Source organism: Candida metapsilosis (assembly GCF_017655625.1).
Source record: "Candida metapsilosis strain BP57 chromosome Unknown scaffold7, whole genome shotgun sequence".
NCBI classification, from domain to species: domain Eukaryota; kingdom Fungi; phylum Ascomycota; class Pichiomycetes; order Serinales; family Debaryomycetaceae; genus Lodderomyces; species Lodderomyces metapsilosis.
Window position 1 is genome coordinate 833,179 of NW_027138165.1, and position 25,356 is coordinate 858,534.

The following is a 25,356-nucleotide window of genomic DNA, read 5'->3' on the forward strand; positions in this document are numbered from 1 at the left end:
ATTGTAATGCAAGGAGTAGAGAAATGTACCAACCGTATAGGATATGCTTTATTCTGCTCAGATTTGCAAGGTTTTGAGTATGAGAAAACATGGCTATCTACCGCTTCACTCTATGTTGACGAAAGAGATACCCTACTTGAAACTAAAGGCAAGCAATGCCAATATCTAATTCTAGTAATATACGAAAATTAAAACCTTCTAACTGTATACACTGACTCTCAAATTTTATAATATTCCAGCATCAACAGCGCCATTTTAACCGAGCCCATATTTCCAAAACCACTGCTGTCAATATCAACACTAAAACTACTATATGAGAGACTTTTAATCTCTCATACAAATCACACCAGGGAATCACCTTCATGAATGCAACAACATTAATCAACACGACTTTTAATCTCTCATACAAATCACACCAAGGAATCACTTTCATGAATGCAACAACATTAATCAACACGAAAACCGTGTTCCCAATAACCAGTGCAATCAAAATGATTGTTAGGACTCTCTTAGTTGCTGAACTCAGCGTTTGCAATCTCCAAAAACATAAAAATATCTCCAATACCGGTATCAAATAAAGTGCTATTACGAAGTCAGAATACCTTTCATAAAGATTGACTGCTAAAATATACGCGAATATGAAGTCGAGCCTTCTGCGCCAAACATGGAATGGAGAAAGAATGTCAACAAAATCTCGTTTCTCTAAATACATCTTGGATTGCTTCTCAGTGACAGCCGACTTTTCAGGCGATTCAAAGGTTGCAATTTCGTGATTCTCCTGCTTCTCTAAGTCATCACTTAACGTCACACTCTCCTCGTGACTCTTTCCTGACATGTTTCTGTTTGCCAATACTTGCTGCTCTAATGCCCTTTAATGGAATGGACAAAAACTATTGCGCGGCAATTTCGTTCTGACGCATTGCCAAGGAACGGAAAATAAAAGTAGTGTGCAACACGGAAAAATTTATACAGTGTCAGTAAGAACGTATAAATGTTGTGAAACTGCAGTATAAAGCCGACATTAGTACAACGAATTCATCTTCTTCATTTACCCATTATGGACCCTACAAACAGGTACAAATCGTTGACCAAATTCTTCGCATCTTCGTCCAACACTTCAACAAGATCATGTACTAATGCAGAATTCTCTTCAAAACCGTTTACTTCAATGTGCTGCTTGATTACATCAATGAGGAAATCGTCGGGTATTCCAAGATACTCTTCAACCAAACTATTGATTTTTTCGTAGATTTGCTTTTTGATATCTTCGCTCAACGATTCAATAGCAGGTAAATCGAGTTTCAGTGTCGCACTTGCTTGGAGTTTCTGTTTTTTGGCTTGTGCTGAATCATGTTGATGTTTGGACTCAGTCTCCTTCTGCTCTTTTTCTTCAGCTGCTGCATCTTCCGCATCCAATTTACTTTCCAAGGTTCGTTTGGCATTACGCTGTTTCAAATAATCATTATATCGGTAAGTGTACATTGTGGTGATTTCCAATTTTTCGTAGTTTCTCAACTTTTCCACATGTGTCAACTTGTTTTCAATCAAATTGGCTTCATAGTTGAGCAATTTCTTTAGCTTGTTCTCCAACTTTGACTTTTCACTTGAATGTAGTCTAGAGAACTTTTCTAGTTGAGCTTGATATTCTTGGTCATATTTGTTTCCTTCTTGTTCACGAGTCATCTTTTCATACTCTTCATCATTCAAGTGGTCTTGTTGATCTGGAACAACCACAACTTCTTCCTGTTCAGTTACCTCGTGCGACGACTGCTTCTCTTTTAACTTCTTTTCTTCTTCAGTTTTCTCAATTCCTTGAAACAACTCATTTAATTTATTCTTTGTCACTAATCGTTCATGTTCAATTCGCTTTTGTCGATTCTCCTTTTCAATGAGTAACATACGACATCGAAACTTGTATATATCCTTTATGATACCATCTTTCATTTCGTTGGGGACATCCACCAAATCATTATAATCAACCTTGTAATCCGAATAAGATTTCATGACTTGATCCAACTCTTCCAAACCTTGTAGTTTTGGTTTGGCAAAATTCTTTGATGCATAAAGTGTCAACTTTAACCTATTCTTTAATGCTTCTATATTTGTGCTTGGATGAGAAGGCACTTCAGCCAACTTGTCATGAATAAAATGACTATAAATCATTTCGACTTTAGGTAAAAGCGTGCTTATTTGATTATATGTCTCAACAAACCATTTTGAATCTTCGACTTTATCAAACTTGATAAGGATGACTTTCAGATCAGTGAATTCGTAATTAATTTGCGACCAATGGAATGTACGATGAGATGACTTGTCAGCAGTAACATTCACCATACTCAAAAGCACCAGTTCAACAACATTGCTTTTCAAGTTTGGAAAATTATTCAATACAATAGTCGATAGCTGTTGTTGCAAGTTCTCTGGTTGAATGGTGTCAATCTCAATCAATAATTTTGGATCATCATTTTCATCAAGAGTTTGCACATCTGTTGTAGATGTTTTCTGTTGACTGTTTAACTGCTCTGATGATTGAGTAAGAATTCTAGTGTTATTTAATTCAATTATATTTGATGCATTGAACTGGTTCGTAGTCGGTATGGCGAAGCTCAAAGGTAGGAGGGACTCACTCGATGTACCTGCAAGCAGCTCTTTTGGTTGTGAAAGTAAGGAAATTAACTTGGAGTTGTTGGTAGATGGAATTGTGAATGGTGAGATATACTCAAGATTGGATGCGGTAGAGCCATTCATTGCGTTGCTCGAGTTTTGTTCTTTCTACTTGTTGGTGGGTACCTTTTCTTGAAATATTTGTCAATGTCATAAATTCTATGCAGACATTGAAAATTAATACACGAAAGACCAATTACACATTCATATCATAAACCACTAATGACTACACTACCGCCTCTACCTTCAGATTTAGAATCTGTCACGGACTCAGAAGCAACTTCAATAAATGGTTATGCTGATGAGCTAGAGCAGAAGCTAGAGCAGAACCCTAATGACATCGAGACCTGGAATCTATTGTTCAACACGATCGATCACATTATAAGCGACAACATATCTCAATCCGACCCCAGCAAGAGCACACTAACTGCTGAAGTAAAATGCAAAATACACAACACTTACAAGACAGCATTGACTAGGTTTCCCTACTTGGAAGATATTTGGAAGAAATGGCTGGTGGTTGAATACAAGTTGAATGGACTCGATGCATCCATCGATATACTAAGAATGTCGGTGGAATCGTTCCCACACTCAGTCAGTTTATGGAATGACTACTTGACTGCTTTGAAATCGACGAAAAGTGTCAGTGCAGACCGATTTCGTTTATCCTACAAAGAAGCATTGAAATATAATGCTTACCATTTCACTTCTCATCCCATCTGGGACAAGGCTATTGAATTTGAAACGGAGGTTGAACCAAATTCGAAAGAGATATTATCGCTATACTTGAAGTTGATTCGTATACCTTTATATCAATATGCACAATACTATAGTCAATTTTCAGAGATCAACAAGAATTTTGATATACAAGATTTGATAGAAAAGGACAAGTTGGCTGATTACGTGGAGAAATTTGGTAAATCAAGAGTTGAAGATTTGTCCTTGATAGAAAAGCATCAGATTATCGATGATTATTTTGCAACTATATTTGCTTCAATACAAGCAAAGGTCAGTTCAAATTGGGAGTACGAGCAGCTATTGTTGCACCAAGAATTTTCGTCCGATAGGAAAGGGATCAAAGAGGAGAGAAATGCTTGGATTGAATATATTGATGGACAGATTCTGGTTTGTGAAGCAGACAGTGACGAGCATCAATTTGGTTACACATGTAACTTATTTGAGAGAGCCTTGATACCAAATTGTTTTGATGAAGAGTTGTGGTTGAAATACATCAAGTTTATTGAGGAGTCAGGGGTCCTGGAAGAGAAGAAGGAAGAATTGGAACGCGAGGTTTATACTCGGGCAAATTCAAAGTTTATTCCATTGAACCAATGCAAAATGAGGAAATTATATGCGTACTTTATGTTGAAACGAAATGACATTGATACGGCAGTTGAATATTTGTTTACTTGGATGAAGATGCTTAGTGGTACATCTAGGCAGTACTTTAAAACACCATACTTGGAAATGACTCGTGAGGTTCTACGTATTTGGAACATGCTACTAAGCCGAGAGAAGTTTCAAGAGACATTGGAGTTTCTTATTACCAAGTTCTTTAACAAACCTAGTGAAATAAAAAGGATAAAACCAGGTTCCAAGGAGTTGATGAACGATGTGGATAGTTATCAAGTACTGGATTCATTTTTACATCTGTTTGTTAAATATCTAAATGATGATTCAATTACCATAGTTGTTGACCATTGCCTTGAAATATATAAGCTCCAAAGGGACTCACTAAAGATACGCACTTTATACAATAAGTATCACAGAGAGCGCAGTTTATTAAAATCCCCGTCCTTTTGGAAATTCATTTTTGAATATGAGGGAATTATTGAAAAGAATTTGATGAATTTGATATGGATTTACAGCTGTATTAAAGTAGAATCACAGTTACCAAAGTCAGTTATTGATGTTTTTGTTGACTGGTATTATGACATTGCAGCTGCTAATGTCAAAGAGATCTTGTTGCTAAGGGCAGGCCGATCAGATGAAAATATGATTAATAAGGATTTGGAGATGTCCAATTCGTTATTTTACAACAAATCGACGACTAAACGTTTAGCTAAACATAATTATAAGGTGCTTGATAATCCAAAATACATGGTAGACCCAGAGCAAGGATTTCTTGATTTATGTTCGAAACAAGCTGGTCATGAGGGTGTGTTTATTGATGCTATCCCAGAAATAACAAACTCGTTTATGAAAAATGGACGCTACATTGACCTCACTGCGGAAGTTAAACATGCTCCACCATTGCTTACTTTCAAAGGTGTCGAGAAGGTCCAGGCTTTAGGTAAAAAAAAGGGCAGTAAACGCACAACAAAGGATTCACATAAAGAACAAAGTCAGTAGTACATATACTATATACACCTATATCTCATCAGTTTGACGACCAATAACCATTAAACCTTCTTTAACGGAAGCTCTTCCATTACATCTGTTATCACCGTATACTTCAATGATTTGCAATTTAGGACAACTATCACCAATCAATGACAATATTTCGTTATCAACAGCTCGAACAAATGAGGCATCCAAATATGTCAATAAAAGCAACGGCACTTGGTGGTAGAATTTCACAGTCAGATCCTCACTCTGTCTTTCTTTTAGTTGTTTCTTAAATTGGTGATTGTCATCCGTCAAAATTTGTGATAAAAAGTCGCTCGTAATACGATGCAACGAGTTTATACTCAATTCAACTAAAGTATGACAAGAGTGATTCAACAAGGCATAAATAGCCTCGTCTCCAAGATCAGTACATTTCATCAAATTGACTTCAATCAATCCACCAGCATTGACTTTAGAAAATGCATTGAAAGCTTCTGCAAAGCCTTCATTGGAAACTTGGTCCAAGTTTTTCATTGACAATTTAGTTAGATTGTGACAGTACTTTGATACACCTTCAAGTAAGAACCTCTCAGTTAATGCTGAACATCCATCAACATTTAAGGAATCTAAGGAATCACCAGTCTTTTGCAAAAGTTCTATTATCATTTCATCAGTTATTAAATCTTCATTTGTAGGATACGAGATCTCAAGATGTAGTAGTTTTGATTGGGTGATGTGCTTGGAAACTTCATTGTATGCATCTTGGGTGGTTATTCCATCCAATCGTGACAACTTTAATGATGTCAAATCTTTGCCACAGTTTTCCAACAAGCTTAAAAGAGATTCATTACCAAACCTGTGAGTATTCCTCACCTCAAATATTTGTAACCTTCCCGCAACTTGAGTGAAGTACGCTTGCCACATTTTCTCACTAATCAAAAATGGCCCATTCAAAGAAAGTGAGTTTAGATGGGTTAAATTGGAAGCAAAATACTCCAAATTATCATTATGTAATTGTCCACACATGAACAAAGTCAATGACTCCAAGTTCGGGCAATAAGACGCAATTTTATTCAATGAATCTGAGTCGACATTGGAGCAATCCCAGAATGATATATTTTTCATATCAGGGGACAAAAAAAGCGAAATAGTCTTGTCATTTAATGACCTATTCTTTGACAAAATCTGGGATATCTTGTTCAAGTTAACTTGTCCAATGTCACCCAAAACATCAACATCTTCGATATTCTGTGTAATTTTCTTTATACAAACATCTTGCAATTTGGGGATCTTGACTGTGGTCTTATTCAACAAAGCTTGAGCAACTCTTTTCCTCTTCTTTCTAGCATTCAACTGGTTAGCCCTCGCTTTCCTTTCCCATTCTTTCCACAATTTGTTACAGGACTCACATAAGTACCCTGATTTTTCCCTCACATATCTTGAGTAGACCGAAAGTTCAAACTTGTCACCACAGTCAACACATGTATCCTGTTCTCCGAAGCCTTTCATGTTTGCATTTTCCAAATCATCTACATCATCACTGTAGTTGTCATCTCCGTTGCTATCGTCGCTACTATCATTATCACTGTCATCGCTATCACCAGGTAAGCCACGCTTACGACGAGTGCCATTTGCACCACGTCTTGCAGCTCGTAACTTCCGCTTGGCTGCTTTTCTCATTTGTATAATCTCCTCATCGTCTTCCTCTTCATCATCTCTATCCTTTCTTGTAGGAGTTGACAGTTGATGGCGAGATGCGCGTCTGGAACGAGCTGGGCTACCTTCACCAGACGAGTTCTCCATAGACACGTCATTCTCTTCTGCTTCTGGAGTGGTCTCCTGAGTAGTAGCTGCTGTAGTTGCATCGGTTGTTGCTGCTGCTACTTCTGCTTCTCTAGCACGTCTTTGCCTAAACGCGTCAGTGATACCTTCACTTTTTAAAAACTCAGTCAAAGCGGAGCTTGGACCTTTGACACCTCCTGATTTTCTAAATCCTCTAGCCATGGCCGATTATCTAGGAGTAAGTGTGTAGTGGGTTAGGAAAGGAAGCTATAAAGTTTTCGATAAAGAATGAAAAATTTCAGTGATTGATTTGTTAAAATTGCAGCAATGGGATTTTGATTTTTGCTTTTAGTTGCACAAATTGAGTGAAAAGAGAGTTGTATTATGTTATATATGTATGTTTGGATGTGTATATTTGAAGATGTCTTACTCTTTTATATACAGGTACAATTACTGTGAAATGTCTTCTTTTTCACTTTTGAACTTGAAAAAGAAAAAAAAGTCGCCACTAAAGAGATACCACACACTGTATATTCACAACACTTAATTTTGAAAAATCAGTGACAACACCATACGCAATTGATATAGTATCACCTTAATCAATATGCAAGTCATATTCAAAGATTTCAAAAAACAGACTATTCCAATTGATGTGGAATTAAGTGATACAGTATGTTTCTTTTTTCACACTTTTAGCGTATCGATTCGTTTACTAACAACACTCAATCACAGGTCGCCTCTGCAAAGGATAAGTTAGCAAAGGAAAAGGATTGCACAGCTTCGCAAATCAAATTGGTCTACTCCGGTAAAGTTTTACAAGATGAAAAGACTTTAGAAGAATGTAAACTTAAAGAAGGTGCATCGATAATATTTATGATTTCAAAGGCTAAAGAGACGCCAACTCCTGCGCCTGAAAGTCTGACTCCTGCTGCCGAAGCAACTACATCAGCCTCAACTGGAGATTCTACAAAGGTTGAACCAGCAGGATCAACGCCTACTGCCCCAGCTCTGGTTGGAGGATCAGAAGCTGCTACCAATCCTACAGGTGGTGGTGCTGCTGCTGCTGCTTCTGGCTCCACCGAGACTAGTGAATCTACATTTGCATTGGGTAGTGAAAGAGAAACAACAATTCAAAACATCATGGAGATGGGTTATGAACGACCTCAGGTCGAGGCAGCGTTGAGGGCCGCTTTCAATAACCCACACCGTGCTGTCGAATACTTGATTAGCGGTATCCCTGAATCATTACAACGTCCAGTTGCTCCAGCACCAACTTCCGGAAGTGGAGCAGCAGCACCATTGGCAGAATCTACGACTGCTGAAGTATCTCGCGCAGATGATGATGGCGAAGGTGATGCTGATGAGAGTCAAGGGGGTGAAAATTTGTTTGAGCAAGCAGCAGCAGCTGCAGCACAGGAACACGGTGGTGCTGCAGGTGCGGGTGCTGGTACTACTGGTGTGGGAGCTGGTTCAGGAGCTGGAGCTGGAGCTGGACTTGGTGGCGGAGACGATCAACAAATGCAACTATTGAGAGCTGCGTTGCAATCAAACCCAGAATTAATTCAACCTTTATTAGAGCAATTGGCTGCTTCCAACCCTCAAATTGCCAATTTAATACAGCAAGACCCTGAAACATTTATTAGAACATTTTTAGGTGCTGGAGGTGAAGATTTAGGATTTGAAATCGAAGGAGAAGAAGCTGCCATTGGTGAAGGTGGCGAAGGAGCAGATCCTGAAGGGACAGTACGTATACAATTGTCAGAGCAAGATCAAAATGCAATTAACAGGTTGTGTGAGTTGGGATTCGAACGTGACTTGGTGATACAGGTATATTTGGCCTGCGACAAGAATGAGGAAGTTGCAGCAGACATATTGTTTAGAGATATGTAAAGTCAAAGTGTGTGTATTTAATCTGTGTTAGATGTGTGTCTAAAGTGTAAATTTCTATATCTTTAACTCGGTGAATGAACAAACTGCCTTGTATTTCAGTTTATCTTCATCCGATATAGGCGCATTTCCTTCTCTAATAACGACATAACTTTGCATTTCTGCTTTTAAAGCCGCCTTAACCTCCTCCAAGTTGTCACTGAGAAATAGTACTGATTGTGGGTTCTCCTCCTTTCCAATTTCTCGTAAGATTTTGGAGTACGAAGGGAATACTTTCTTTGGACCTGCTGTTGTTATATCAAAATATCCACTCAATTGCTTATTCAAATCAATCGACTTATCCGAACCATTATCCACATGTCCAAACAACAACTTTTGAGCAGCAATACTACCTGATGAATAAATATAAATTTTGTGATTCCTTGAAAATGACTCAATAAAGTCAATGGCGTCGGGGAAAAGTGGTGCTTTCAATTCACCGGATTCGTAGCCTCGAGTCCAAATCAATCCTTGTAATGACTTCAACACTGGATCTTTAATATCATAATCCACTAAGTTTTTCAAATAGTTGTAAATTGATTGAGCTGATTCGGTAATATTTGATGGCAAATTATCCAAGATGTTGACTATTGGATTATCAGAGCCAACTTGATTCAATGGGTACTCGAATTTATCTAGCTCGGCAGGAAGTTTATCAATGAAATAGGGAAACAATGTATCTTTAACGAATGATATTGGACACACAGTTCCTTCAATGTCGAGGACGACGGTATCTATGGTCATGATAGTGATGGAAGAATGTGTCAGAAGCGGATGGTCTGTTCTGCTAGATCGTTGGTAAAGAGAAAAAAAAAAAAAAAAAAAGTAGTAAAAATAGACAAACTTGACGGAAGTTTCGTTAGCCGCTGTACCTTTCTTTCTAGAACATTAATTCCGTCGGTGATGAAATGATTGACCTCACAAGCGCAAATCCTGGGGACTATATCACGGCCTACAAAAAAAGTAAGGGTTGTAGTTAGCATCGAGAGCTGTCATCAATTACCATTTTGTATTAATTAGGCTAAAAATCTTGTTGCCCTGATTTCAACAAGGAATCGGGCCATCTCATTTATCTTTTATATCTCCTGATCTTGTCTTAACCTGTGTCACTACGTTTGTTTAGAAGATTGTGAGTTACCGGAGTTACCACATGTGGGGAACAGTGGGTGGGTTATCTCCGAGTACAGGAAATCTGCATAAATGCTTCTTTTGGTTAAAGCCACATGTATTCGAATGTTGAAAAGAATTACAAAAGCGAAATACAAATGCGAAGCAAATATCTCGAGGATCTTTTGGTTTTGAATTGCGTTTAATTGTCAGTACATAGATAAACTAGTAGTTAATAGAAGGAAGTGCAAAATGCAAATTTGTACTTTTTACACAAAGAACAAATTTCTGTTGGGTAAAACTATCGAAGTTGTGTCAAAAAAAAATCATATGGTCTAGAGGTTGTAGATTAGTAGTACTGACCACCACAGTAGCTCTAGACGAACATCGAGAGTGGGGTATGCCTAGTCTAGCACATGCTTGAGTATAGAAGCACTATTCTTGATATGAATGTGGTTTTTGTTGTAACTTTTGTATAGTAAAGTATGGCCATTACACAAAAAAAGAAATTATTAAACCAAAAAAAGAAAAACAGCAAATATATATATATGATGATTTTATATAAAAGGTCACTAGACTCATAAATTACAACTCAAAACTGATATTAATTGACTTATAGCTTAAGTGTTTAACTAGTTTTGCAAAAGATCATTAACGATCAAACTAGAGACTACTATAAAAGTAACAGAAATCTCACAAACAGTCCCATACCACTGCATCATTTACATCAGGCGCCATCAGCCACTCACCGCATACATTACTACATTAGACCTACATTACCTCCCTAGAGCGATGTCTAATCGAATACCGCTTTACGAAGAGTTCAAAGACTATATAAATGAGGACCACATTAGCGAGTTTGCCAAGGCCCTAGTGTGGCAAGACCATGATGACATCACCACTACCCCAGCCACGCCGAAAAATGAACCTATGGATTTCGATGATGATGAGGATATATCATCGCTGACGACCGAGGAAATAGACCAAGATACGAATAATAACACGTTGATCGGAGAAGGAGCAGAACTTGGAGTCACCCCAACTACTAAACCAGATATGATTACCTCAAAAAGTGATTGGTTTCCTGTAAGTGCCGCAAGTGACAACTCGAAATCGAAATCAGATTCCAGAAGTAAGGATAAAAAGTCGTCTTCTTCTGGGATTGGATCATTACAAAATGAATTTAGAAACAATATAACTTACACATTACTACGGTGGCCCATTTTGATAGCGGTTTTTATTTGGGTAACAATTTTAGGATCATTATATTTCTGGATTAGAGTACATGTTGCACTAAAGGAATACTTTTTCACTTGGAGAGGTGAAAGAAAGAGGTTACGTGAAAAATTGAGACAGTCAAAATCATATGACGAGTGGGTGGAAAATGCAGTAAATTTAGACAAGTATTTACATTTGGATAAGTGGTCAGAAAATCCTAAATTTTCCTACTATGACTACAAGACAGTAGCAATGACAATTTCCCGATTGAAGAAAGCTCGTGTGGCTAATCGTATTCAAGAATTGCAAATACTTCTTCAAGGATGTTTGAAACGGAATTTTGCTGGGATCGAAAATAGACAATTGTATTCACACAGATATTATGGAACCAAGAATTTGGTACAGTCCTACTATGAAGAAGTGTTGCGGTGCATATATATAGTTGCTGATTCAAGTGAAGTGTCACCAGAAGTCAAGTACAAGTTTTTCAAAATTGTACTGAAAAACTTTGGGAAATCAGCCTTGTGCTTGAGTGGAGGAGCAACTTTTGCTTATACACATTTTGGTGTTGCTAAAGCTTTGCTTGATGCTGGTTTATTGCCAAATATTGTATCAGGTACATCTGGTGGAGGATTAATTGCGGCATTATTGTGTACGAGAACAGACGAGGAGTTGAAGAAGTTATTGATTCCACAATTGGCACGGAAAATTACCGCTTGTGAAGATCCATGGTATATCTGGATCCCACGATTGCTTAAAACTGGTGCTAGGTTCGATTCAGTTGCATGGGCAAGGAAGTCAAACTGGTTTACAAGAGGCTCAACAACATTTGATGAAGCGTTTGAACGAACGGGAAGAAAGTTGAATATCAGTACAGTTCCAGCAGACCCACATTCACCGGTCATTTTATGCAATGATATCACATCTCCTCATTGCATTATATGGTCTACGCTACTTGCATCATCAGCAGTCCCCGGTATCCTCAACCCCGTGGTATTGATGATGAAGAATCCTGATAATGGATCTGTTGTCCCTTTCTCCTTGGGAAGCAAGTGGAGAGGTGGATCTTTGAGAACAGATATACCCGTTGATGCCCTCAACACGTACTACAACGTCAATTTCACCATTGTATCACAAGTCAACCCACACATTTCGTTATTCTTTTTTGCACCAAAGGGAACTGTTGGAAGACCAGTACCTGTATCCAAAAGTAGAACGAGAAAGGAAAAATTTGCTTCCTTTAGAGGTGGATTCATTGCTGCTGCATTAGAGCAACTCTTGCGTTTAGAAATTCGCAAATGGCTACAAATTTTGAAATCATTAGATTTGTTACCGCATGTATTACAACAGGATTGGTCAAATGTTTGGCTACAAAATTTCACAGGATCAGTAACAATTTGGCCAAGAAACAAGTTGATGGATTTCTGGTATATCTTATCTGACCCCAATGAAAAAAGATTAGAGGAGATAATTAGAAAAGGTGAACGTAGCATGTATCCCAAATTACTTTACATCAAGAATCGGATTTTGGTAGAAAGGGCAATTGAACGAGGCAGACGCATTTCTACCCAGGCCATGAAACAAGCTCGAATCAATCTTGAAATATCGCCAAAGCAAACAAATGGGGATGTTCAAGATGACGAATATGACGATGATATTGTCCCAAGTGATTATGATCTCGCCAAATTCAAGGCCAAGATTGGTTTGACTAATAAGGATTTTGAGGATTTTGCTGCTGGTTATATTGGCGTTGACCATGATGGAGATGACGAAGACGATGATGATGATGATGATGATGAAGATGATGCATTTGATGAGGATTTGTTGGTCAGGGACATGTATGATGATAGCGATACCTTAAGCAGTCCCTCTCTGTCAAGTCAAGGCCGATCGAAGCACAGACGTAATACCGTGTTTTGATTTTTATATAGACTATTGTCAATAGAAAATAAAAAAAAGGGTCAAGATTTGGATTCAACCGTCTCTCTAAGGCCCTTAGCTTTGCTCAGCTTTCCATAATTTCTTCACTCTGGAATCGAACTTCCCTACATCCCCAATCGCATCAGCTTCAGCAATTTGTTGTAAATAAAACAAACAAAGGTCAAAACTCTGACTCATAATTATTTGCTTCTGATCCAATGTAAATGGACTCAACACCCAAGAACTCATTGTAGCCTTATCAGCTTGAGCCGGCTTTGGACCTATTCCAATACCCAATTTCAAAAACTGATACCTTGTTTCATTCTGCATCATCACAGTCATCAAATTCTTAACCCCGTTATGACTTTCATTCTTTTTAAACGTTGACAATTTCACCAGTGGAATATCATTTTCAAAATCGTCGTATAGAATAATGATTATGGAGTCACTAGGAAGCTTCTCATTTGCAACCACTTTCGTCCATGCTTTCGAACTCTCATTCATGTATGTGTTTGATTTAATAAAGATTAGACTATTGTCGGCATTGCTAGTTATGGAATATGTTGATTTGGGAACGAGTTGTTTGACTGTGGATGAGAAGTTGTCTAGGAGTAGCTTGAGCATTAGGTGCCCAGTAGAGTGTCGATTCGATGGACCTGGGTTTCCTATGGAGAATAATACTAAGCTCATGGTTAGTTGCAAAAAAGAACAAAATGAAAAGTGGCAGAAAATAATTTCAAAAGTTTTTGTTTCGCCTTCTTTCTGTACTCCATACATACAAGCCCAACACGACACATTGAATTTAGTGATTTGCAATGTCAAAGGAGGAACTACATGAGACAAATATAGGCTCAGTAAATGAGCCTGAAACCAATGTAAGTGGCAGTGCGCACAAGCGTGAAGCGGAACTCAACCACCTTGATGATTCATTGGAACCCAAATCGGATATGGACAGCTTGTCAAATAATGTGCCCGTTGAAGAGAACAAGGAAGAAGATAGAGGGACTCCAGATGCCAATACTGATGATTTATTGAAAGATAAAGTGGAATCCAATCTTGACGAAATTATAGCCGAAGAAACCAAATTTGAAAATGAAGTTGCTGACGCAGCAATTGACGATTTGAAGCAAGAAACAGAGGAGTCGTCGCAACGCGAAAGTATGAACCCCCCTCAAACCAGTGTCGATGAAGATGATGAGTTTGACGATTTTGACGAGTTTGAAGCTGCTGAGCCCAATACAAACCATCAAGCGAATGACGATTTCGACGATTTTGGCGACTTTGATGAATTTGAATCAGTTGAGGACACACAAACCTCAACCGTCATTGATGCGGCATTTCCTGAATCTTGCTTTTCTGATAAGGCCGACTTTGAATCAAGGTTGTCAAAACTTTTATCAAAATTGTTCAATACTGATGAAACTGCCGCCACTGCCACTATAACCATTACACCTCCATCGGATACCAAGGAAGGTACACAAACCACTGAGAAACCAGCCGAGACTTTACTCAATGACCGATCAAGGACCATATACAAGCAAATCTCGACTATGCCGTACTTACATCCACCAAATTGGATACGACTGGATATAAGACACAATTTATTGATTAAATTGGGCATACCAATAAACCTCGACGAGTTGAATGCAAATTCAGTCTCCGCCAACGCAACTGCTGGCAATACGAACCCAAACGCTATTAACGCAAACCCAAATGAAGAACACGACACCAACCTGAGCAATCATCTATCCGTACCACCACCACAACAACAACAACAACGATCAAGGAAGAAATCAATCAGTGAACAAGACATAAACTGGTCAAATTTCACCATCCCTCAATTCGATTCACTTCAACTAACAAACGAACAACTCCACAACATACTCACCCAAACCAATGAAACCATCTCCAAATGTGAATTTGATTTAATGGAAAACACCTCGCTCAAATTCTTAACAAATGTCAAACTGGATGACGTCATCAATGATAAATTGAAACAATTGCAACTGAATTATCAAGAGTTGTTGAAACTAAGTTCAGTGTGGCAGCATCAGTTGAGTGAGGTGCGTAAAGATTATGAGATTTATGAACAAGTTGTGCAGAGTTGTATTGGATATTCACAAAAGTTGCGTCGGGAGGAGATTTTGGAGAATTTGAAAAAGATGAAGAAGCATTCATCTAGGTCGTCGTCTTCGACTACTTCACTGGTGGGTGCTTCATCATCATCGACGACAAAACATAAGAAGAAGTTTTGGAAGAAATAAATACAGCCTACGAAAAAGATCATGTCCTCTGAATATAAAACAGTGTAAATATTGATACATAGTTGTAAAAACAATCGAGAATAAAAAGGACTGTGGAAAGAAGTAAGTTTTTGCTCTAAAGTATTGTAAGTTGTAGTTTTGGTAAATGTCTAAGGTATGAAATTGAACAAGGCGTTGATTTCATCATTTGGATCGAAACCTGATTGTAAATTCATATTGATAAATGATGAATCCATGAAATTAGTTTGGAATCCGGGTGTTGGAGGGTGTTGTTGTTGTTGTTGCTGCTGCTGCAGAACACCATCAGTGAAATCACCCGAAGGTGGCACTGGCATACTACCTTCAGCACTCGCTTTTCCAGCATTGCCACCATCACCACCGTTTCCTTGTCCTTCATGTTGTTGCTGTTGCTGTTGCTGCTGCTGTTGCAGCTGCACGTCTCCAAGTTGCACCTGCTCCTCCACCGAAGCTTCCTTCAGTCCATCCACGCCATATATATTACTACCCATTTCCTCCTCGTGGTTTGGAGAATGAACTACTGATGGAGCAGCACTAAAAGTGGGGAACAATTGCGTGGGATCAAAATTCTCAAAGAAATTTTGCTTATTGGGGATATTTTCCGTAACGAGGCTAATATCAGGGAATGATCTAGTTGATGAAGTGGGCGATGTTTCGCTAGCAGTTTTGTCACTTCCATCAGCGCCATTAGCTTGTTTCATGGGGACCTTATACTGTTGAATCAATTGTTCAATTACTGGTGTTTGTGATGGAGGAGGAGCATTAGAGCCACGCATTTGCAGTTGCTGCTTATTCAACGATGAACGCTGTTGAGAAATAGGCGCACGAGCATGCAGTTGTTGTGTTTGGTATTCTTGGTAACCGTTTCCACCTGGTGAAACACCCGAGGCAACTGATGCTGGAGAAAATTTGGACAAGAGAGGCGATTTTCGTTGTTTTTCTTGTTCTAACTGCTGTTGTTGCTGAAACTGGACTTGTGGGTGCTGGGTTGGTTTCGGATGCTGAATAGGTTGGTTTGGTGGAGGAGGCAATGGTTGCTGTTGTGATTGAGGTGTTTGCAAAGGTGGAGACTGCAGCTGTTGTTGTTGTTGTGGTGGTGGTGGCTGTTGCTGTTGCTGTGACTTCTGCTGCTCTTGCTTCTTATCAGCATATTGTATAGATCCAGACTCATCAGCCCGTTTCTCAGTCATTTCATTAATCATCATTCCACTTTCAATGACACTAGCACGTTTGATCTTGTCATTAGCATACTTGTCAAACAACTTGATCAACACTTTAACAACAGGATAATAGTCTCCCAACTTCTGTACAACTGCCCTTGAAACCAACAACGATTCACTTGCAGTAGAAGCAATTACCGTATTCGTTGAATCAATGTGATAAATCAACATAACCAATGCACTAAATGCAATATAGACATACATGGTTGGCACATACTTTAACTGATCTCTATCCATTAAAATCTTTGAAATGATAGATATCATTCTTGCAGATTGAAAACTAATACCCCAACTTGGATATTTATAATTGTTTGGATTTGTAGATGATGATCTTGCCATTCTCATCAAGTTGGACCGGTGGATTAAAAACAATCGATTGTAATATTGTGCATTTAACAAACAAGCATAGAAATTCTGTGATGATGCATCACCCAATGAAAACACCAATTGTGATGGCAAGTTTGTAAACCAAATACCCATCAACATATCACAATGTTCAATGATGGAAAATGCATTTTTCCTCTTCATTGATTCTGATCTGATACTATATTGATGTTTGATAATTATACCAGTAATTTCAGCCAATTTGATCAAATGAATAAAATACAATGCATGTATCTCATTTACTTGGTATGGAGAAACAAGACCCAATTCAGCATCATTTTCATCAAAGTCTTCCAAAGTCAACATTGGGACATCACAATCATTTAAATCAATTGTTACTGGCCTACCAAAAGCAATTGCAACATTACGGTCTTTTTCAAATAAACACCACCAAATACGTCTCCATAATCGTTTCTCCAGTAATGACAAGCTAGATAATTTGGTGACATCTCTTTGGAACCCAAATCCTTGAGCAAGAGCAACAGCAACTCTCGTCCAGTAAAATGAGTTTTTCGTAACATCTTCTGGTCCATCCCAGTAGGACCCAATTAAAATCAAGGTTTGTATAATTGACACTGGATCACTTTCATAATTCATTTCATACAAGGCTTTTGCTCTTTTGAAAAATGTTATACTAGCAAGGTTAGTTGATCCATTTGAGTCCATAATTAATGGATTTTGGGAAACTCTACTTCCACATAATAATACCGCGTGCAACACCATTAAGCTAGGACTATCATCGGGATCATTGAATTTTTGCATAAACAAGGTACGATTCAACACGGGCATTAAAGGATGAACGTGTTCAAAAAAGGATTCAATTAAATCCAAAGTCAATTCTCGACTTGGAAGTAGAAAAGCTCCTCTTAATTTCAAAATTTCCATTTCCACCGCATCCAAACTACTATCAGGTAGATCAAAAACATCTTCTGCCAATTGTACATGGTTTTCACCAAATTTGTGTGGATAAACAGCAATTGAAGAAGAACCAACATAAGTTAAAGATGGTTTATGTCTAGATGTTAACAATTCCTTCTTGTGCATTGAAGGTCTATTTTTGTAAGTTGATGTTAATGAAGGTGGTACACTGATTTGTGATATATTCAATACTGGTTCTTTTGATGTCTTGTGTTTGGAAAAAGATCCGTGTGGTGTTGATTGGTTGTCAAGTTGAGCATTTTGTAAATTGGTAGGTGCTGTAGCAGTAGGAGAAATAGGATCTTCTTGTTTGATACCAATTTGTTGAGATGACTCACCCCCGGAGAAAGAAGAAGTTGCATTAGGTGTCTGCAGAGATGCGTGTGATTCTGTAGTGCTGTTGTTGCTGTTGTTGCTGTTGTTGTTGTTGTTGTTGTTATCGCTTTTCTTGGCATTGGCTTTAGTTTTAGCTCTTGGTTTGGTTTTAGTCTTGGGTTTAGCTTGTGTTGTTGTTGTTGAGTCATCTGCAGCAGCTGCAGATGATTGTTGGTTAACTTTTTGTCTCTTTGATTTTGATTCACCAGCTTTGTTACCTCTCTTTTTAACTTCTGGTAGTACACATTCACATCCAAATGTTATACAATTGGTACAAGGAATATGAATTTCTGCATCACACCGTACTTTTCTTGATCTACAAACAGTACAAGCTCTTGAACCTCTAGGACGTTTGTATTTGATGGTGAATGCCTTTGGTTTATCCTTGGGGTTGGAGGACTTATTGTTAGTTGAGTCATTCTCTTGAGGAGTATTAGTTGTTGTATCAGCTGTGTTGTGTGGATGATGATGTTGTTGTTGTTGTTGGTAGTCAATGTTTTGTTCTTGCTTTACAACTGGGGTACTGTTGTTACCATTATTGTTGCTGATGTTGTTGGAAGTATTATTATTACTACTACTCATTGTAATAATGTGATGTGTGTATGTGATTGATGTGATTGATGAGTGTATGTTTTGTTTTGTTTTGTTTTGTTTTTTGGTTGAAGAAGAAGGAGTTAAAATTACGGTTGGTTTATACGGGTGGTTTTTGGTTTTTTGGTTTTTGATTTTTTAAAATTTTCTCTGTTTCTTTCTTTTTACTCTCTTTCTCTTTCTTTCTTTAGTTTAGTAACTTTATAAATTTATAAATTTATTTATTTATTTTCTCTGAGGGGAAAAGAAGTATATATTCTACAATAGTATTATAATAGTATTACTGTAATCACTTGAAGAAGACCAGTAAAAGAGGAGACAATGTACACCATTATTCAACTTATTTCATCTAAAACATATATATATATTAACCTTATGTCTATCTTTCTTTCCCTTCCAATGGAGTTCAATACAAGAGAAATATCTATATGTCTTTCTCTTGTTTCTCCATTCTTCAATTTTGAACTTAAAAAGCTCTAATCTTTCTTCTTTCTTTTTATGCAGAAGAAGTATAATCTCTTTTTTTTTTTGTAACGAAAAGGACAGTAATCAAATTTCCACTCTACTTGCAAGTACGGGAGAAGGATATAACAGAAAGACTCATGCAAAGCTTTTCTCCGCAATTATTTTCTGTGTCTCAACTTCATTAATTGCGACATTGGCATATTCAACAACAGAACCACGTATATAAGTTAGTAGTGGTAGTAGTATTCTAAAATATATCGTCCTAGCTAAATGAACATAGGTCAATCTAAAGATTATGTTTCTGTTGAGCAATTGTCTCTCTCTCTCCTATGTTGTATGTATTGTAGTATTGTAAATTTGATATTAAACTCCGAATTTCCATCAAAATATTAAAGAATAATATTATAATTCATCACACAAAATGCACCAATACGCCCCAAAAAAGAACAGTCACATTAACTAATAGCTAACACTACTGTACACCACTTCCGCATTTCCAAAACAGATATATCCCACCGAGGGTAAATCCTCTTAAAGTGTATCATCACTTACTAAAACTACCACATACATCTCACCTTGGAATGAAAGTAGATTTATAAATGATAGTCTGCTTTTTCTTTTTCTTTTTCTTTTGACTTGTCAACTATACATTTCTCTTTTTTTCTTTTTTTGCAACAATTTGCGTTTGATAATTGCAGCTATGTTAGTTTTCACATTGATCAAAGGGACAATGAGCTGCTGCTGCTGCTGCTGTTGGTTCGTGGTCCTAAACTACTGAAGGTTTAATCTACTAAGCGTAGTATTAAAACTCCAACGTTTATTACTATTGGTACTATGGGAAGGTGATTCTTCAAATTGCGTTTGTTTATACACGTGATTGTCATGCTTATCGGACATTAATGTACGTCACTGTCTCCTACTGAAGATTATGAAAAATTTTTTTTTTTCTCTTCAATACGGCACAGACAGACAGACATTGAAAAAAAAAAAACAAAAAAAAAAGAAGTATTGCTCATCAACAGTATACAATTATCAACTAGACATTGAATCTTCTTAACGAGTGCAACTCATATATAGCATATTAAATCCATCACAATGTCAAATCAAGAATCTGATGCTGAGAAAAATATTGAGATCTGGAAGGTCAAGAAATTGATCAAATCCTTGGAAATGGCTAGAGGTAATGGTACTTCAATGATTTCATTAGTTATTCCACCAAAAGGTCAAATTTCCTTAATTCAAAAGATGTTGACTGAAGAATATGGTACTGCTTCCAATATCAAATCAAGAGTTAATAGATTGTCCGTGTTATCAGCCATCACATCAACACAACAAAAGTTAAAATTGTACAATTCAGTGCCCAAGAATGGATTGGTTGTTTATTGTGGTGATGTCATAACCGATGAAGGAAAAGAAAAGAAGTTAAATATTGATTTTGAACCTTTTAAACCAATCAATACATCGCTTTACTTGTGTGATAACAAATTCCACGTTGAAGCATTGAATGAATTGTTGGAAAATGACGATAGATTTGGTTTCATCATTATGGACGGTAATGGAGCTTTATTCGGAGCTGTTAGTGGTAACACCAGAGAAGTGTTGCACAAATTCACAGTTGATTTACCAAAGAAGCATGGTAGAGGTGGTCAATCAGCAATGCGTTTCTCTCGTTTAAGAGAAGAAAAGAGACACAATTATGTTCGTAAAGTTGCCGAAGTTGCAGTACAAAATTTCATAACTGCTGATAAAGTTAACGTCAAGGGTTTGATCTTGGCCGGTTCAGCTGATTTCAAGACTGAATTGAGTAAATCGGATTTGTTTGATAATAGATTACAAGCTAAAGTCATCAAGATTGTTGATATATCGTATGGAGGAGAAAATGGATTCAACCAAGCCATTGAATTATCAGCTGAAACTTTGGCCAATGTCAAATTTGTACAAGAAAAGAAGTTGTTGAATGAATATTTCGAAGAAATTAGTCAAGATACAGGAAAATTCTGTTATGGAATAGAGGATACTTTGAAAGCATTGGACTTGGGTGCTTGTGAACGAGTCATTGTTTATGAAAATTTAAACATTGTAAGATATACATTGAAGGATGTTGATGGAGAAGAAGTAATAAAACACGTTAACCCTGAATTACCAGACAAGTCGTGGCAAGAAGATAAGAAAACGGGTATTGATATGGAAATTGTTAAAGAGGAATCATTTTTGGAATGGTTGGCTGAAAATTACAAGAGTTTTGGTGCGGAGTTGGATTTCGTCACTGATAAGTCTTCAGAAGGTGCTCAGTTTGTACAAGGATTTGGTGGTGTTGGTGCTATATTGAGGTACAAGGTTAACTTTGATCAATTGGCTGATGAAGATTCAGAAGAGGATGAATATTATGATGACGACGATGACTTCATCTAATCTGGGAGGGGGAGACAAAAAAAACCACACTTTCTTTTGATGTAGAAATTTTTATTGCTGGTAATTCAAAATATAGAATGCAATAAATTATACAAGAAAACCATTATAGAAGAGCAAATGAATGTAGAGAGAATGCTCTATTTACCATCTCTTAATTGTTGTCTCTTTTGCTTGGCTTCCTTCTTTTGATCCTTCTTTGCTTGCTTGGCTTCTTTCAACTTGGTAATCTTGTTCATCTTTTGCTCATTACTAACTGGCTTTATCTTGCTACCATTAGTCTTTAAATCCTTCAAAGCATTAACCTTTTCATGCCCGACGACATCTTCATGATGTTTTCCAGTAACCATTTGATGAGCCAAGTTTTGCAACCCACTAGTCAAGTATGATCTTCGATTATTTTTCCTAATCGGTCTAGCCAACAACTCCTTCAATTCATACTTGTACCTATTTTGCACATCTTTAGTCAATTTCTTCCCTTCTTGTCTTTTCCTTTGCTTCTTGATTATATCATCTTCAAACTCATCTAAATCATGTAAATCCTCAACACCTAAATCTTCAGCTGCTTGTTTAACCCACGAATCTTCCTTTCTTGTCGCCGTTGAGGATATCCTAGCATCAGCTAATTTCCCAGCTAGTTCAATTCTTGGTCTCAATTGAGCAACCAAATCCATCTCAATAGGCAACAACTTTACATCATTATGAGCGCTTATTCTCTTGTTGCCACTAGCATTTGAAGCGACAATTTTACGCAATTTCCTCAATGGTCCAGAAGCTTCTTGTGGGGAACAAAACATCACCGATACACCTTCTCTGCCTGCTCTTGCTGTTCTTCCTGAACGATGAATATATACATCAGCTGAGCGTGGTAAATGATAATGAGCAACATGATCAATTTTGGGTATGTCTAACCCTCTAGCGGCAACATCAGAAGCTACCAAGACTGCAGTTTCATTCTTTTCAAGAGCAGCTTTAAATCTTTCTAATGATCTCAATCTTTGTTTTTGTTCCATTGATGAGTGGATTGCAAATGCGGGGATTTTCAAATTTTCAAGTAGAGGAACTAATCTTTTCACTGAATCGATTGAGTTGGCAAATACCAATGTTGATCCTTTATACATCAACAAGAAATAGTACAAGTACAAATCACGCTCAGTAGCACCACATTCAACTAAAGCTTCCGTGATTTGTCCAGAAACAATCTCCTTTGGATTAGCATCAATCAATACTGGTTTTTTATCTTTAAAGTTTAATTTCTCATTCAACAATTCAATGATTTCATCATTTTGTACAAGACTATTTCCATCAATTTGTTGTTTTTGATTCTTATTCTTGGGTTTCTGTTGTTGTTTATCCAATTTCCCAAATAAATCTCTTGAAAAAGTAGCACTGAAAACTAACGTTTGCCATTTCCATTCAATACTCTTGTTATTCTTTGGTCGATTTTTCCCAAATAGTTCCAAAATCTTTTCAAATTCTTCAAAATGACCATCTTGCAATAATCGATCCGCTTCATCCAACACGACAATATCCGTCAAACTCATCCTCTTGACTAAATCAGAATCATTCTCACACAATTCCAAGAATCTTCCTGGTGTAGCTACTATGATACCAGGTCCAAGTTTCAATAACCTTTGTTGTTTCTGAATTGCTAGACCTCCAGTCACGCTAACTATACCTCTGACTGAAAGTGGTGAATATTGTGCCAATTTATTTAAATGATCCACTACTTGATGGGCTAATTCTCTGGTTGGAGTGAAAATGATACCATTTGGGTGATTAATCTTTTTATCCTTGACATTTTGCTTCACTTTATCCAAAGATTGTAGATACTTTTCAAGGATCGGTATTCCATAAGCTAAGGTCTTACCTGACCCAGTAGTTGCTTTACCAACTACGTCTTTACCTTCCATTGCAATTGGAATTGTTCTCTTTTGAATTGGTGTGGGAGTGGTAAACTTCAAATTCGAAAGACCGTTCAAAGTATACGGGCTTAGGGATATGCCAAGATCATTTTCGGACCATTGTGGTAAATCAATATCATTGTCATCAGGCATGGGTAAGTCGAGATTGGCAAAGACGTTGTGTTTGAGTTCGGAAAGATCTTCATTATCCTTGGTCTCATTTGAAGATTCTGTAGAAAGTATGTCATTTGTGGTTACTTCCTCCTCTACTTCGTCATCATCGTCATCAAACCCAGTAAACTCTTCTTCATCAATGACTCCATCGTCATCCTCTTGTTCTACTTCCATTGGGGCTGACTTCTCCTCCTCCTCCTCCTCCTCCTCTTTCTCCTCTTTTTCAACATCGTTTGCATCCTCCTTCACAACAAACTGTGGTTTACCATCCACGACTTCAACATCAACCCCATCAATCTCCTCTAATCCAAAGAACCCGGTATAATCACCCAAATTATCGGGTATTTCGACAGGTTTCCAAGCCAAGTCATTAATCTTGACGACTTTAGATTCCTTTTTGAGTTTTTGTTTCAACGTGGGAGTCTTTCTAGGTTTGGAGACTTTGCTAGGCCCTTTCTTCTTCTGCTGTTTGTTACTCTTGGTATTCTTCTTTGGTGGCATGTTGAGTAATTGTGTTGAACTGGGTGTGATTAGATGATGAAAAATATAATTTTTTTAGTTGGCATCTCATCTGAATTACCAATTTACACAAAATTGGAAATTGGAAAGAGGGTACAAGCACCAGTACTTGTCATAATCATCTATCATTTGAACTAAGCAGACGCGTTCCATAAGTAACCACCAAGATGCCTAAACCAAAGAAGGTAAAGAGGGGTTTACTCACGCGATCTACATCAATTACAGGCAAGAAGCTTTTAACAAAGCCAATGTCATTGAAGCCTGAACACACGAGACAGATTATTCGACGATTTCATATCTTGCAAAAGAACAAGCACACAATATTGACACAGCTAGGCTTTGATGCATCTTCAATTGACGATCAATGCTATGAGAGCTTGAAAAAGGATAGCTTGTATCAGAGTGAGTTCAAAAACTTTAAAGTTCCCACCAAGGCAAGTGATAATGAAGTGTATCGAATCGACAGGGGCCTAACGAGGCCAGACTTGATAAGGATTTTAGCAAAGATAGACTCAGAAATTGAGCAGAGGGGTGGCATTCATGTTTACCAATCTGCTTCTACTCAAGGCCAAACGGGAAAAAGAGGAGGAGACTCATCCAAGAAGCTAGTTGAGTGGCTTCAAACTGACAAGTACAAGTCAAAATTACAAAATGTTACTGCTTTGGAGATTGGTTGCTTAAGCCCACATAACGTCATTTCTATGAGTGGTATATTCACGTCGGTTTGTAAAATCGATTTGAACTCACAAGACCCATCCATCGAGCAACAAGATTTCATGAAGCGACCATTACCAACAGATGAATCTGGCAAGTTTAATTTGATATCATGCTCACTTGTGATAAACTTTGTTCCATCCCATAAGGAGCGAGGTGATATGTTGATTCGAATCACCAAATTTTTAAAATCGCCAAATAATGGGAACATGAGCAGTTTATTTCTTGTATTACCACTACCTTGCATTTCCAATTCCCGTTATTTTGATAACGAGAGACTTCTTCAGATCATGTCATCTTTGGGCTTTACACAAACGTTCTCCTATGAGGCCAAGAAAGTCGCATATTGGCTATTTGATTGGAATGGGAAAGTAGTCAAGAACGCAAAATTTCCCAAGAAGGAACTACATTCAGGCTCACAGAGAAATAACTTTTGCATTACGTTATAGACTCTAT

The 25,356-nt window shown here is 37.6% G+C and overlaps 13 protein-coding genes across 13 annotated transcripts; 6 read left to right on the forward strand and 7 right to left on the reverse strand. All coding sequences in view use genetic code 12, as the record gives it.

Moving 5' to 3' along the window:
* Window positions 1-241: 241 nt before the first annotated feature.
* I9W82_004932 (uncharacterized protein) lies at window positions 242-835 on the reverse strand (the record flags this gene model as incomplete). The annotated part of the gene is made up of 1 exon (XM_067694056.1): window positions 242-835. The coding sequence occupies one exon, from the start codon at window positions 833-835 to the stop codon at window positions 242-244; it is 594 nt and encodes a 197-aa protein (XP_067546415.1).
* A 209-nt stretch (window positions 836-1,044) lies between these two features.
* I9W82_004933 (uncharacterized protein) lies at window positions 1,045-2,748 on the reverse strand (the record flags this gene model as incomplete). Its single annotated transcript, XM_067694057.1, has 1 exon — window positions 1,045-2,748. One exon carries the CDS (start codon window positions 2,746-2,748, stop codon window positions 1,045-1,047), a length of 1,704 nt encoding a protein of 567 aa, XP_067546416.1.
* A 138-nt stretch (window positions 2,749-2,886) lies between these two features.
* PRP39 (Prp39p) lies at window positions 2,887-5,016 on the forward strand (the record flags this gene model as incomplete). Its single annotated transcript, XM_067694058.1, has 1 exon — window positions 2,887-5,016. One exon carries the CDS (start codon window positions 2,887-2,889, stop codon window positions 5,014-5,016), a length of 2,130 nt encoding a protein of 709 aa, XP_067546417.1.
* Window positions 5,017-5,034: 18 nt separating this feature from the next.
* On the reverse strand, window positions 5,035-6,996 carry RAD7 (UV-damaged DNA-binding protein; the record flags this gene model as incomplete). Its single annotated transcript, XM_067694059.1, has 1 exon — window positions 5,035-6,996. One exon carries the CDS (start codon window positions 6,994-6,996, stop codon window positions 5,035-5,037), a length of 1,962 nt encoding a protein of 653 aa, XP_067546418.1.
* Window positions 6,997-7,378: 382 nt separating this feature from the next.
* RAD23 (Rad23p) lies at window positions 7,379-8,664 on the forward strand (the record flags this gene model as incomplete). Its single annotated transcript, XM_067694060.1, has 2 exons — window positions 7,379-7,444; window positions 7,507-8,664. The coding sequence occupies 2 exons, from the start codon at window positions 7,379-7,381 to the stop codon at window positions 8,662-8,664; spliced, it is 1,224 nt and encodes a 407-aa protein (XP_067546419.1).
* Window positions 8,665-8,718: 54 nt separating this feature from the next.
* I9W82_004937 (putative acireductone synthase) lies at window positions 8,719-9,444 on the reverse strand (the record flags this gene model as incomplete). The annotated part of the gene is made up of 1 exon (XM_067694061.1): window positions 8,719-9,444. One exon carries the CDS (start codon window positions 9,442-9,444, stop codon window positions 8,719-8,721), a length of 726 nt encoding a protein of 241 aa, XP_067546420.1.
* A 1,155-nt stretch (window positions 9,445-10,599) lies between these two features.
* Window positions 10,600-12,945, forward strand: I9W82_004938 (uncharacterized protein; the record flags this gene model as incomplete). The annotated part of the gene is made up of 1 exon (XM_067694062.1): window positions 10,600-12,945. The coding sequence occupies one exon, from the start codon at window positions 10,600-10,602 to the stop codon at window positions 12,943-12,945; it is 2,346 nt and encodes a 781-aa protein (XP_067546421.1).
* Window positions 12,946-13,020: 75 nt separating this feature from the next.
* On the reverse strand, window positions 13,021-13,635 carry I9W82_004939 (uncharacterized protein; the record flags this gene model as incomplete). The annotated part of the gene is made up of 1 exon (XM_067694063.1): window positions 13,021-13,635. The coding sequence occupies one exon, from the start codon at window positions 13,633-13,635 to the stop codon at window positions 13,021-13,023; it is 615 nt and encodes a 204-aa protein (XP_067546422.1).
* Window positions 13,636-13,760: 125 nt separating this feature from the next.
* On the forward strand, window positions 13,761-15,209 carry I9W82_004940 (uncharacterized protein; the record flags this gene model as incomplete). Its single annotated transcript, XM_067694065.1, has 1 exon — window positions 13,761-15,209. One exon carries the CDS (start codon window positions 13,761-13,763, stop codon window positions 15,207-15,209), a length of 1,449 nt encoding a protein of 482 aa, XP_067546423.1.
* A 149-nt stretch (window positions 15,210-15,358) lies between these two features.
* On the reverse strand, window positions 15,359-18,706 carry CTF1 (Ctf1p; the record flags this gene model as incomplete). Its single annotated transcript, XM_067694066.1, has 1 exon — window positions 15,359-18,706. One exon carries the CDS (start codon window positions 18,704-18,706, stop codon window positions 15,359-15,361), a length of 3,348 nt encoding a protein of 1,115 aa, XP_067546424.1.
* A 1,569-nt stretch (window positions 18,707-20,275) lies between these two features.
* Window positions 20,276-21,592, forward strand: ERF1 (translation termination factor eRF1; the record flags this gene model as incomplete). Its single annotated transcript, XM_067694067.1, has 1 exon — window positions 20,276-21,592. One exon carries the CDS (start codon window positions 20,276-20,278, stop codon window positions 21,590-21,592), a length of 1,317 nt encoding a protein of 438 aa, XP_067546425.1.
* A 137-nt stretch (window positions 21,593-21,729) lies between these two features.
* Window positions 21,730-24,168, reverse strand: MAK5 (putative ATP-dependent RNA helicase; the record flags this gene model as incomplete). Its single annotated transcript, XM_067694068.1, has 1 exon — window positions 21,730-24,168. The coding sequence occupies one exon, from the start codon at window positions 24,166-24,168 to the stop codon at window positions 21,730-21,732; it is 2,439 nt and encodes an 812-aa protein (XP_067546426.1).
* Window positions 24,169-24,434: 266 nt separating this feature from the next.
* On the forward strand, window positions 24,435-25,349 carry I9W82_004944 (25S rRNA (adenine2142-N1)-methyltransferase; the record flags this gene model as incomplete). The annotated part of the gene is made up of 1 exon (XM_067694069.1): window positions 24,435-25,349. One exon carries the CDS (start codon window positions 24,435-24,437, stop codon window positions 25,347-25,349), a length of 915 nt encoding a protein of 304 aa, XP_067546427.1.
* Window positions 25,350-25,356: the final 7 nt, after the last annotated feature.